We start from the raw sequence: 14351 nt of genomic DNA, 5'->3' as shown, positions 1-14351 counted from the left end.
ACAGGATACCTAGCAGATCCTTTCACAGGACAGGGGCTCAAATAAGGCTGACAGTATGTAAGCAGCTACGTGATTAAAATTTCAAGAAATTATAACAGGAGACCTGCAGCCCTTCAAAAGCATTTTTCCTGTTTTCATTTTTATATGTTTAGTTCATCATATTCCATCAATTAACAACAAAGAGAATCTTCTGTCTCAGAGAGCCAACTGTACCCCATGAGTTCTACAAATGCATGACTTTAAAGATTTTTAAAATCTAATTCAATACCTACCATGCTGTCTGTTCAACAAAAGACTGAATTCATTGGTAGAAATGAATATGTGATTGTTCTTACTGATTGGAAACTTCATACACAGAACCTCTCACATTATTATACCCAATAAATTTTTGTAGAATTGAATCATACTTAATGTGGTTTCTCTTTTTCTTTGTCTGCACTAGATTAGTGATAATATGAGACTTTGTCTATTCATGTTGAGAAACATCACAGATTATAGGGATTTCATCTCTATTTTCTTTCTTTTTGTCTAATGTTTTTCTTATCTTTTTTTTTTTTTTTTTGTCACTAAATGTAAGCTCCATGAGGGACAGGTATGTAATCTTGTTCAGCACTGCATCCCAAATATCTAGAATCTAGGAAGTTCTTCAGAAATGTTTTGTCATATGAAAGAGTAAGTTCAGGACTTTTAAGTCTAACTTGAATGCATTAATATTTAAGGCTCAGAGTAGATTGCTGTTTTTCGATTCATGTTTTTGAGAAGAAGGGTTTAATGATGGAAATACAATCTCATAACTTTTACTGTTGTTGATAATTCTCACTCAGTGACGGCATCTACATGTCACCCTGTACTAAGAAGGAACAATTTGTTCTTCAGACAGGAAATCATTGCTTTGTGTTTGTTTCCACATTTGCAGTAAAGGAAAGTTAATAATTGGGATATGTACCTTTGTTCACTATGTATTTCTATTGGTCTAAAAAAAAAAATCTAAGATTGTATTTTAGTTTTCAACTGACATTTTCCCTGGTGTCCTTTCCTTTCAAATCGGGATGTGGTCATCTGCATTTCCTGACTCGATACTAATAGGAGCTTTGTAAGCGTTGGACAAAATAGTATGTTATTAAGAGTAAAATACTGCTTGTCTTTCTTCATCTACCTCGATATATACCAAAAGAAAAAAATTGTTCCCCACACTTGTCACCTCGTGGTCCCCCGTCTAAATGACACATGTTCTCTGTCATTCAGAATGTATTTACTCATCCCCCATTTCTCCAATGCTTGCTTTGCTTTAGGCTTTCACAAAATTTTTATTCCCCCTCGTCCCCGGTAGCTTTCCAGATTGATAACTCTTGAGTTCTTTTCCCTTTAAAGGCTTCCTTTCAGTCTCTTGTCCTTCCTCTCCTGGTAGTGTCCTCCATCAATGGGACAAATGACATCAGACCCAGAAATCATTAAAGGAAAAGAATGCTGAAACGGAGTCTTGGAGGCTTAGAATAAAGCCAGATTTCCTGTCCCTTGTGAGGTGAAAGGGGAAAAGGGTCTTGATTATCCCATTTGTGTCCTTGGTGACATTGACAGTTTCCTAATGAGGTTGCCACCCTTTAGAAGGAAAGTGAGCTCTTATGTCTCCTGACAAAGGTAACCAACTCCGCTCTTCTGACCCACGCACAGTCTAATCCCCTTCCACACACTGTCACTCTGAAGGTGAAGGCAGTCTTGGGTTGGAATTAACAGTAGCAGTGGCCAGCTTTGAGCATGCTCGACCTCACCGTATGTTCAGCACCTTCCTGTAGTGATGAGCGTTGCCGATGCACATTTAAAATTACCGTTAGACACCCTACAGTGCACTCGCGCCCACCTTTTACCTTTCAGGCTTAGCTTCTTTATCCTTCTTCCCATGCTGTTCTCTAAAGAAAAACAATCCTCTTATTTGAGTTTCAATCTCCCTGTATGACTGCTGGTTAAAACTGAATAGCTAGCTAGCTACCTCTATAGAAGGCTGTGGTGACAGTGGAAATTGCCATCTTTCTAGCTTCTGACTTGTCCTGTTAATAATGCCATCATAGATACTCTGTTCTGCCTTTTGTCATGAGGGCATATAGTTAACACTGTGGTCCTCCCCACGTGCTGCCCTGGCATCTCGCTCTCACTGTGGTGGGGCAATCCAAACCACACAGGTCCCCTTTCCTTTTCTCATTCCACACTGTCTCTACGGACCCTTGCACCCTCCTCTACCCCCCAAACTTCTTACTCCTGGTTACTTAGTAACCTTCTAAATGTGAGCACTTCCTACTTCTCAACCAAGCTGAGGACCTGCTTCCGAGGATCTTATATTTGGGTGGCTTGTGTTTTGCCATGTTTTATCATAGTAGCAGTCTGTGTTTGTAATGGAAGAATCTGGCTTGAAACAAATTTTTAGAGTTAAGACCCATCCCACAATTATACATTTTCCTCCAAAGAATCCCCTAATAGAGGAAGAAGGTACCCTCTCCCATCTTCGTCAGTGAGTTCTTTTTTAATATTTTACTCTCGACATGCGCTTCTGCACTGTTACTACGTAGTGGGTGAAGAGCCTGAGCATGGCACCAGTGACGGGGGTTTTTCAGACTCACAGTTGCTTCAAGCATCACAGCCAGTTACAGTCTGCAGGCCGGGTCCCTGTATGTACACTTCAGAGACAGTTTTTGTGTTGTGTGCCCCTTCAACCTCGTGGTGTTTCCTGTGATTCATTAAATTGCTGATAGTCCCATTTATCTGCCAGAACCCGCCCACTTCCAGGGCTGGCCTTTTCCTTCCTTATGAGTGCAAGGTCTGAGTCTTAGAAAGTTCTCATCAAACAGACTGTACTTGGTGTTCCTCTGAACATTAGTGATATTGTTTACAAAACATTTAACAAGCAAAGGCAACTTGTTTATTTCTGCTGTTAGGCCTTAAACTTGTCTGGCAAATTTTAAGCTCTTTAAGAACAAAGGACTGCATCTTACTTTACTCAAATCTATATCCCCAGATCGGCGGCTACATCATTTAGCATATTTAGTACCCAGCAAATTAAATGTTCAATCAAAGCATTCAAAGCATGTGCCCTGCAAATCATCTGCAGTCCAGATAATTTTCCAAGACTTCAGCAGGGCTAGTTTCGGCTGTCTGACCCTGATAACACAGAGAGACGTTGTTGTTCGTGTATTTGTTTTTTATGTCTTGTATATTCAATCTTAGGCTGAACTTCTGGTTTGTAGACTTTTTACCACATTCATTAGTTTAAGTTATATGATTAATATTAATCATAAGTTATATGATTATATATTACTTTTAGTTATTACATATTTATGATAGCTCAAATTGTTTAAAATCAGTGCTCCGCGATGTTTTCTACTCTGTTCTATTTGATTTTTGAGCTACTGATCGAGGCGTACTATCCTGAAAATCATTCCAACAAAGTCCTGCGGATATCTGTTTATGTATTACTCATTCAGTTAACTTACTCAGTCCTTACTGCACGCTGTTTACTGTTCTCCTCCACTGCCTCACTGGCTTGTGACCTTAGGAAAGCTACATGTTAACGTTCAGTTTCTTCTATGGAATGCAGAGACGGGACGTCGACCTCCAGAGGAATGCTGTTATGTTCGACTGGGTGTGTAAAACACTGCGTGCGCTGCTGGGCAGGGAGTAATCCAGTGCCAACCCCTCTGTTGTTGCTTCTTCTACTGTTGTTATTACTAAAATTGCGTTTGTTTGAATTTCCCATATTTCTGGAACACTATATATAAATCATATATTACATATAACTGAATTTTCCCTTTAATGCTCATTATATATTTTTAAACTAGAGACAGAATTCAGATATTTTGCCTGTTATAACACACAGAGAATGTATTCTTTAATGTCTGGCTTTTTTTGTTGTTGTTCAATATAATAATTTTAAGGTTCATCATTATCCTTTTTCAGGTTCATCATGTAATTTTCAGGTTCTTCAGTAACTCATTCCTTTTCATTGCTGCATAGAATTCCATTGTCTGAATGCATCACCTTTTATTTACCTATTCTCCTGTTGATTGATATTTTATTGTTTCCATTTTGGGCTGTTATGAGTAAAGCTGCTGTGGACAGTTGTTAAAGGTCTTTGTGTGGATATATATTTTAACTTTATGAGAAACTTGCAGATTAATTTCCAAAGTAAATAGTTACATCATTTACACTCCTACCAGCAGTGTGTGGCGTGTTCCTGTTGCTCCATATCCTTTCCAGCATTTGATGTTGCCAGCCTTCAATTTCAGCATTTCGTGTGGTTGGATAATGGTGTCTCATTATTGTTTTGATTTATACCTCCCTGCTCGCCAACAAGGTGAGCACTTTTTCATGTGCTTTTTGGCCATTTGTATTTTATCTTTAGGACTGTGGCCCGTCCCTGTTTTTTGTGTATGTTACAAGCCAGGTGTCAACTCTATTTTAAGAGATACGGTCTCCTGAACAAAAGAGTTTAGTATCTAATGCATCATTAAAAATTATACTTAAAATCCTTAATTTATATTCAGAGCATTAATTTGTTGAGTCCTTTTACATGTTTTTTTCCCCTTTTCAGAAAGCTATAGACCCAGTCCAGAACTTATATGTAACTTGTTTCAACCACATATATAGAAAAAATAGACCAAAAGACTCAACAGATTTATTTCTTTTTTACCAGAAGTTTGCATAAGACTCCTTGGAATTTGAATATTGAAGCAGCTATATTATGCTGTTTACCCATATTTTTCTATTAACAAGCAGCTCGCTAGCTAAAAGTACCACACTTGTAGCTATTTGTACTAAACTTACCATTTTTAGTCTTCAAGCAAATTCAGTACACTTTACTCAAATAATAAATGATCATCTGTCCTTACGTAAATAATTGCTTTTATAAAAATCTGTGGAGGCAGACTGATTCCAAAGGGAATCTTTGAAATTTATTCTACTTCAGAGTTAGTTTACTAAATGTATAAATTGATAATACCTTAAGTCATTGATTTTCAACCAATGTGCCACAAGAATTTTAAAAACCTGTAGTGCCTAACTATTTAGTCAAGGGCACTGACCTCTTTTTCCCTTAGACTGTCAAATAAAAAAATGACAACAGCCAACAGAACAGTAGCCATCCAATGCAAATAAATCAAGATTATACAAGGGGTCCCCCCAAAAAACCCCAGAATTTACTTACAAAAAATTGTGTATTCTTAAATGCTTAAGTTTCAGTCACCTTCAAAGGACTCTCCGTTTGATGCAATACACCTATCAAGATGTTTGTTTCCACTGCTCAGAACAGTTTTTGAACTGGTCAATTTTGATACCTTTCAATGCTTCAGCCATTTTTTGTTTCACCTCTTCCACATTTGCAAAACATTTCCCTTTGAGGACTTTTTTTATCCAAGGAAACAAAAAAAGTCACTTCAGGTGAGGTTGAGTGATTAAGGAGGGTGGGGCACAGGGTCATGCTAGGTTTTGGGAGGGGGGTTGCACTTTATTTTATTTTATTTTATTTTTTAATTCATTTTTAGAGAGGGGACAGGAGAAAGAGAGGAAGAGAAACATCAATGTGTGGTTGCATCTCACGCACCCCCTACCGGGGACCTGGCCTGCAACCCAGGCCTGTGCCCTGCACTGGGAATCAAACCAGTGACCCTTTGGTTCGCAGGTCAGCGCTCAATCCACTGAGCCACACCAGCCACAGCAGGGTCATGCTGTTTTTCGTCAAAAATAGCTGAACAGTCAGTGCAGTGTGGATAGATGTGCTTATAAATCGCCCATCATGAAATGGGCAAAAACACTGAAAGTCTTCCCAAAAAAACTCACTGAAGCCAAACGCAGCCTTTCACAACAACGCCAGTTGGTACACTGATACAGATAGGTTCCCAAAACACTCACCTAGCAAGGCAAGCCTGTGTTACAAGGGACCCGCCCCCTCCAGAGGATAATTCCATGGGGGTTTTGGGTCCCCCTTCGTACCATTTTTCTAGGGGAGGTCAGGTCAATAAAAATAGGTTTTTGGTGTGCCACAGGATTTTAGTAATTACTTTATGTGTGTCATGAGATGAAAAAGAATGAAAATTGCTGCCTTAAGTGATTATACTAAGTAAATATTTTACTAACAGCAAAGTAAAACATTGACCTCATAAAAATGATGAGAGCAAGGAAAGGCTGAGACATCAGGAGAGAAGCTGAAAAGTAAAGCATCTGTTAAGTGTCTTGGGCTTCAGAGAAAATATAGGATATAGGAAGAAGAAAGATACAAGAAGTGCTTCTTTGAGTTGCTTACAATTTAGGAAGAAAAAAAGATAAATGGAAAATGTTTAATCATCATGGAAGAGATAAATACTAATTCCACATTATATAGAATGTCACAGAGCAGTTCAGGACTAATTGCTAAATGAATAGGTTCCTGAAATATTTTTAATGGTGTATTACTTTGGAGTTATCTGGGGATTGGTGGATTTTGTTTTGCTTTTTAAATGAAGATTTCCTGCCCCAATCCAGTTTTACAGAATCTTAAATCTGCAGGGGTAGGTTTAGTCCTTGGATCTAAAATAACAGAAAACCTATATTCTAAACTTGAAAACTTGGTTATTGAATAATTAATTCATACTTATAGTGCTTATTATATGTTGGGTACTGTAGGAAGCATTTTACATTACTTGTTTCATTTTTATAATAATGAGCAATCTGAGGTACAGAGAAAGTAATGGAATTGCTGAAGGTAACACAGATAGAAAACAGTAGAGCCAAGATACAATCCCAGTTCTGGTAGGCTCTAGAGCCAAAATTGAAGCAAGAAACTAAACATATGGAAAAGGCTAGATTTGAGAATACAGCATTTATGGTTAAATGGAAGGAGCACTGATCTTCAATAATATATTAGAAATATTTTTTAAATCATGAAAATATTTGCTCTTTACTCCCATGTTAAATTTTGTACCTTTTTTCAAATATTAGAGTTCGATTTAAATAAGGATAAATCCCATTTTATCAATATTGTCAAACATTAAAATCTAGTTTTCTTTCAGCAAATGTAAGGAATTTCCAGAACAAAGGGTACTGTTGGAATGATGTTATCATCTCTATCCAGAATGGTTGCTTTATTTCTAGTTGCTCAGGACTCTATTTTTAGTTTATCAAAGGCTCCAGAGTGTAAATTATTTGAACATTAATAGATTCAACTTGTGTGTGGAAAGATTTCCTTTTAACATGCATTTGGTAGGATTTGTAAAACCATCTTGAAATTACGTTATTTTGTTTTTCTGATCTCTGGCATAGAGGTATTCAGATACTTTGAAAGACATAAAGTTTATATTGCTGATTATTTAAAGTATCACTTCAGAATTTTCAGTAAATGGCAAAGATGCATTCTTTTTTCTTTAATTTACTCTTTTAATTTTTAAAATTGTATTGATTTTGGGGGGGAGGGCAAGAGAGAGAGAGAGAAACAGTAATTTGTTGTCCCACTTATTTATGCTTTCCCTGGTTGATTATTCTATGTGCCCTCACCAAGGATCAAACCCACAACCTTGGTGTATTAGGATGACACTCTAACCTACTCAGCTGCCTGGCCAGGGCCCAGAAAATAATACATTCTAATACAGTTATGGTACCAGTCTGAATCTTGAAAATAAAGCCTTGTACTTGAATATAAATCCCAATGAAATATATCTTAATTTTTCACCTTTAGATGTGGAACCACTTTTATGTAGGTGATTATCCATAGAATAAAGAGATTAATTTCCTATAATAGTATAAATAATATTGGAAAGGGGGGAGGAGGTGACTGCTCATGTTTCCTTTTGAAGTTTGTCAGAGCAAAACTGAAGTTTCTGGAGAGCAGGCATGGCAGAGCCAAGGATGCGCGGTTTTATTTTAAGCTTTCAGTGGTGGTGTGTTTCATTCAGCCAGTGACAGTGAGAATAAATGAGTATGTGAAGACTGGTATGTTTTGTCTGCTGTCGTAATACCCTATACAGTTGAATCTGTCTAACCAGCCAATTATTTTCTTATTGTCTGAAACTAAAGAGCATTATGTTTTCTGACAATGTAGAAATTTCTGTGCAATTAAAGTACATATTGTCAATGAAGTGAAAGTAATAAATTATAAAAGATTGCTTGGTTTCAGCTATATTAATGAATTCCTCCCCAATAAAAGTAAAATCTAGATAATTTATAGTTTTTTTATAAAATAGTTAACGTACCATTAAAATACTAAAAGCTGAACCTTGACGGTTTTTACTAAATTTACACCTGATACATAAGTAGTGGCAGCCCACTGAGCCATTCTCCTTGTGGTGGCCAGCCTCCAAGGTGGCCCCAGTGATCCCACCTCCTGACAGCCACACCTCTATGTAGTCCCCTCTCAGTGACTGGGGTCGGTCTGTGTGCCCAGAAGAGCACATCAGAAGTGATGGGATGTCACGTCGACATGACCGTACATGACGCTGGGGTGCCCATTTTGGAGTGTCGCTGTCTCTTGCATCACTTGCTGTGTGGAAAACCAGCACATGCGGGAAACAGAGGCCTACAGCAGCCTGAGTCAGCCTGGAAACGTGCCCACCAGCCCTAGTTTACCTTCCGACGCCGACAGCTGAACTGCAACCTCAGGAGACACTGAGCCAGAACCACCCTGCCGGCCCCTCCCAGATTCCTGACCTTCAGAAACTATGAGATAAAAAAAGTTTACTGTTGAATCTGCTAAATTTGGGGGTAATTTGTTACGCAGGAGTGGATAACCAACATGTACCTCCAGTAAAGCTGTTCTTTCATTCTTCAAATCTTAACAGCTATTTTTGGTTATTGTTGTTGTTGCTATTTGCGCCATTAACCTGTCATCCGTACAACTCACTTGACTGAGGCATTAAGTTAGTTGAAAAATATCATATTCTGTCTCATTTTCCAGTTCAGCCTTTGGTATAATAAATACAGACCTTGAATTCACTTTGCCTATTAGAATGAATTTAAATGAACTGTTTTGTGACAAGAAGCCCTTTTTAGTTTATTCCACAGATTCTTTTCATTTATGTGCAAAGCCACCAATTTTGTACAACTTGTAATTACTATGCAAGTGATTATGGAATTACTGTGAAGTACTTCAAGAGAAAACAGACAGCTTAACGCTGGCTCTCAGAAGTCTGAGACCTCACCAAACAGGCTCCTTGTCCATTGCTCCTAACTCAGTGATGCTTATTAATTATACGGGGTAATAACAGTGTGGGTTTTAAAAAGTCATATTTTTAAGGATTAGTTAACTATGCACTCAAACCTGAGAGAAGGTTTCTCAGCAGCTCTGCTGTCAAGGTCGCAAATTGCACCCCAGCGCCTGCTCTGTCACCCCCCCTTCTCCATGGTGTCCTGAAAAAGAAAAGGCCATGAAAACAATCAGGTTTGCAGGGTTTTTTTTCTTCTTTTGGGGGTTTCCTTAATAAACCAGTTTCAGGACTCAAAACCATTCCTTTACCATTGCCAAGCACACAGGACTGGTAACCATGAATAAAGTGTCCAAGCATTTTTCTAACCATGGATTTGCCTTAGGACATTAATAGCTATAAATAGATGCTTTCATTGAATCCTGAGTTATCAATCTCATGTTTTTATACTTGAACATAAAGAAGTTCTTCGTGAAAGGATAACATTGATGAGTTCCATGTTGTTTTAACACAACTGCTTTTTGAAATGTAACTGAAAACTAGCTTTTTTGTTTTGCTCCCACTGTGATCTTTAAATGTAATAATAACATATGAATATAAATAGACAACTCAGGAATTGGCCTTATCTTCATTCTAAATGGACTAGAGCTTATTTTGATATTTTACCGAAAATTTCATTTTTAATTTGGAGCTGAAAAAAATGGAATTCTATCTTGGAATCCTATTTTCAATGCCTTCTGCCTTTTAATTCACTTGCACGCGCGCGCGCGCACACACACACACACACACACACAAACCAAGGTAAGGAAAATGGTTATACATTAAGTTATAAGTAACTTAAAGGAACAAATAAATTTCCCTTTTTACATTTCCAGTATACAAATATTTCCAGATACTACAATAATGCCATCTTTTTATCAAGACAAAAGTAAAACCCAGTGCTTCTAACTCTGCATTCAACATTAGCCAACTGATACCAACACAAATTAATAGCATAGGCTGTGATTCCTGGGTCTTGAACTTGGACAGTTTAATGAAAAAGGTGTCAAATTTTCAGCACTGAAGCATACTTCTGTGTTAAACAGTCCCCATGCTTTATTTAGAGTTGTTTGTTTGTTTGTTTTAAGCATAGTCATTGAATTGTGAATTTCCCTTTTCAAACGGGTTCCTATTTGTGGATGGTTGTTATAAGGAAAATATAGCTCCTGATGAAATAATTTTTAATTGATAAATGGCAGTCATTTTCTTAACTAGATTTTATTTGAAATTTTAAATCGTATGGTACTTCTCTGGGGTTTTTCAGAAAGCTTTCTCAATGTTGTATTAATACCTTATTTTGTAAAAGATCTCAGGAAGCTTTTAAAGTCTGTGCAGTAAAGTAATTGCTGCACATAGTATATGGTGCTCATACGAAGTAGTACTTCAGGTCCTTCCTAGCAGAGATAAAAGAAGCAGGAATCCTAAGAATACTTCCCACCCCCTTCCTGATCCTTTGACCAGACTCTAAGCACTAGCCCTCATTCCCTGCCGACCCTGTCTCTCACCCTCAGCGCTCACCCCCTGAAGGGGACAGATAGGAGAATGGAAGATAACCGCCCACACAGAGGCTAGAAGGGGGAGGGGCTTGGCAGCAGCTAGAAGGGATTTGTCTGCACCTCTATTTGTAAGGGCTCCTGCCCTCTTGACCCACCAACTGAATGAAGTTCCGTACATACAAAGCACAGATAGTCCTAGATCATAATGTGAAAATATTTTTAGCATCCTTTACTTATCTACAGCCTCCTTGTATAGGTCTCCAAATATGTAAACTCACAAAATTGTTAATGCTTGGCGAATTTTAGAACTTCAAATGCTATACCTGAGAAAGAAAAGATCAGATATACCTGTTGGTCATAGAGCATCAAAAGCAGAGACAGTGAGCATGGTAGTTAAGGGACACAGGCTTCAGAGCTAGGCTGCCTGGGTTGAAATCCCAATCTGACCACTTGCCAGCTAGATAACCTGGAACTAGTTACCTGACCTCTCTGTAATAGTTTTCTCTGCTGCAAAATGGGGGTGATAGCACTACCTTATAGCGTTGTAAAATTTAAATATGTTAATATAAGTGCTTAGAACAATGTCTAATATGTAGTTAGCTCTATGTATTTGTGGTTGGTACTATTACGCTGTGTGCCCATCCTGATGTCGTTTCTACATTCAGATGGTCCCACTGGATTTGTAGTCAACAGGTGACATTCATACTCACCCACCACCTTTAATGTATAACTATTAGCAAATCCCCCTCCTGAGTAGTTTTAAAAAGCAAAATACAATTTTTTCTCTCTTTCCCAGGCCCAACACAGAGATACTTTCATTGAAGAACGCTATGGAAAATATAACATCAGCGATCCTTTAATGGCTCTGCAGAGAGACTTTGAAACCCTGAAGGAGAAGAACGATGGCGAAAAGCAGCCAGTCTGCACAAACCCACTCTCGATTCTCAAGGTGGTGATGAAGCAGTGTAAGAACATGCAGGAGCGCATGCTGTCCCAGCTGGCCGCAGCCGAGAGCAGGCACCGAAAGGTGGGCGCCCGGGGGCGTGGGCTGCGAAAGCTCTTAGAGAGGCTTTATAAATAATGCCTGATATTTCTTGTCAGCTGCCAGTTTTCACAGTAGTTCAATAATCGGAGGTCCCACAGGTACCCAAAAGACCCTTAGCTCACCGAAGAGCCAGGAGGTCGGAAAGAAAACACAGGTCATGGCAAGTGTTAAATTTAGGGAGTGTGCCCGACACGTTCAAGACAGCATTCCTGCTTGATATGACACTTCAGACACTTGGGATGTTTTTTCAGCTCTCAATCTTTCAAACTTTGGCAACAGACTGGGATTTGACCAAGCTTGTAACTGAAAGGAGTCGTCTCTGTTTGCTTGCTTAAGTGATAAATAGAAAGATTAACAGGTATTTGGGGAATGAGAGAGAGAGAGGGAGAAAATTTACCAGACTATAAACATGCAAGCCAGCAGATTATTTTCATTTATTTCTAGTTTTGAGTTTCATTGCATTTTACTTCATGAAACCGTACACAAACAGTCCCTAGGTTGTTTACCTTAAAACTGTCTACCCTACTAGGAAAGTGTCTCTCTCTCTCTCTCCTCTCTCTCTCTCTCTCTCTCCTCTCTCTCTCTCTCTCTCTCCCCCTCTCCCTCTCCCTCTCCCTCTCTCTCTCTCCCTCCCTCCCTCCCTCCCTCCCTCCCCAGGTCTTACAGCCCTTAGGAAAGCAAACCTGGGCTTTCCTCATCTCATTGGAATTCTAGGGCTTATGATTTTATTCCCAGTCTTGTCATTTACTACTCAAATTTGGCCTATAAAACATGCTTGGCTAGAATATGCATTTTTTAAAAACTATTGGTTTAGATTTATACTAACAAGCAGGGACATTGGCACAATTAGTAGGAAGCAACTTATTCTGAAAAATTGGGTTAGCAGCTGCAGTTTAAAGGACCTTCATTTACCTTTCTGGTTACCTGCGCGAGAGCCATCTGGCAGATCGCTTAGGCTTCCGTTCTGCCCTTGGTTTCTCTGTCCCTTCACAGAGTCCAAATGAAAGACCAGAGTTCAGGTTCTTAACTAGGGATGGGCTTCAGATGTTCCATGATCCCCCTAAAATACACAGAATGCCAAAAGCTTATGCATTTGTATAGAAAATGAAAACTTCTCCTATGTCTTTAATTGAATTCTGGGTCTCAGAGTTGTCCAAGACCCAGAAACTTCAACCTCTGGGCCACTGAAGTAACCTGAAGACATTTGTGCCCTTGTCTGAAGGGCGTCAGTGGGTTTGCGTTAGTTGCTTCCATGTGGGGGGAGGATTTTTACATAAACCTCTTAAGAAAATCTTCACAACTCCCTTCCTTGGTAGGCAGGCCTTTTCCCCACTTCACACAGAAAGTAACTGAGCTGTGCTGGAGGGCTGGCTGGCTGCGGTGCCCACGGAAGGGGTAGCTTTGGGGTCATTTATGGCTCTGGGTGATTGGGGAAAGGACAAAGTTAGAAATAATTCAAAATCCCTTAAAACTGTACTTCAACATAAGATTCTTTGAATGTTATTCTTTGAATGTTAACTATTTTAAACCGACCGCCTATGTAATCTGAAGTGTTATATCAAAGTAGAACACTGACTTTGTTAGAAATCTAGTGTCAATAGGCTTACAATTAGGTGCTTATGCTTCCAGTTTGCTCAAAGGAGTCCAGCTTATGCCTGAGCCTTGGCATGGTCATTAACCATGTTCTCTCAGAATTACAAAAAATAGGGTGCCCTAATCCACCTCTTCCCCTTCCTGCCCCTCAATATTCAACCATTTGTTTGGATAGATAACTTCCATATTTCTAAATAATAAACAACTCTCTTGCTTGATCAATTTTAGACACGTGACTACGTTCTTTCACTATAGACATGGATTTTGTTATCTTGTGCCCCACCTTACTTTTCTCTCCTCCCGTACCATCTCCCCAATACAAACATAACCCCCTTTCTTCACCCCCGTGCTCCTTCGTATCTGCTCTTCCCAAGTCCTGAGCCTGTCTTTTCTGTGTCTTCAGAGGGTCCATCTCTGGCTTATGCCTGGGCAGTAGATCCCTGGCTGCTAATACTCTGTGAATAAGAATGAAGTTAGGGGCCCTGGCCAGTGAGGCTCAGTTGGTGTGGAGTGTCATCCCATAACAAAGGAGAGGTTCAATTCCCGGTCAGGACGCATACAAGAGGCAACAGATCAATCTTTCTCTCTCCCTCCCTTCCCCTCTCTCTAAAATCAATAAGCATGTCCTTGGGTGAGGATTGAAAAGAAAAAAGAGTAAAGTTGAGGAGACAAATAACTCCTCTGAAAAAGACAGACTCAGAGCCCAGCCGCTGGCCCTCTGTCCCACAGAGCACCTCCCTCCTGCAGTGCCCGCCACCTCCAGTCTCTGAATCTCTCTGGGGCCATGAAGGGCCATGAAGGGGGAAGCTTCTGCCCCCATACCAAAGGAGTCCCACTCCTTCAGCCTCTGTCTTTCTTCAAAATGTTATTTAAATTCCTTGTCTGCCGAAATCTCTCTCTTTGCCTTTGTGGGTTTTTATTCTTTTCATTGCATTTCTATAATTTCTGAGGGCTCAGGGAAGGGAGATGATCCACCATCATTAGCCAAAAGCTTGTCTTTCTGTTTAATCGAAAAATTAGATT

At 39.3% G+C, this 14351-nt stretch overlaps 1 protein-coding gene across 1 annotated transcript in view; it reads left to right on the top strand.

Moving 5' to 3' along the window:
* CTTNBP2NL (CTTNBP2 N-terminal like) overlaps positions 1 to 14351 on the top strand; it is a 45813-nt gene that overhangs the window by 24720 nt on the left and 6742 nt on the right. The window contains exon 4 of the mRNA XM_054564935.1: positions 11487 to 11717. Within this exon, the coding sequence (XP_054420910.1) occupies positions 11487 to 11717 (231 nt within the window). The remainder of the gene's footprint in view (positions 1 to 11486; positions 11718 to 14351) is intronic.

The sequence above is a fragment of the Pteronotus mesoamericanus genome, unplaced genomic scaffold (assembly GCF_021234165.1).
Source record: "Pteronotus mesoamericanus isolate MK-2021 breed Mesoamerican mustached bat unplaced genomic scaffold, CSHL_Meso_final scaffold_99, whole genome shotgun sequence".
Classification (NCBI taxonomy): domain Eukaryota; kingdom Metazoa; phylum Chordata; class Mammalia; order Chiroptera; family Mormoopidae; genus Pteronotus; species Pteronotus mesoamericanus.
This window is presented reverse-complemented; position numbering and strand designations above follow the sequence as displayed.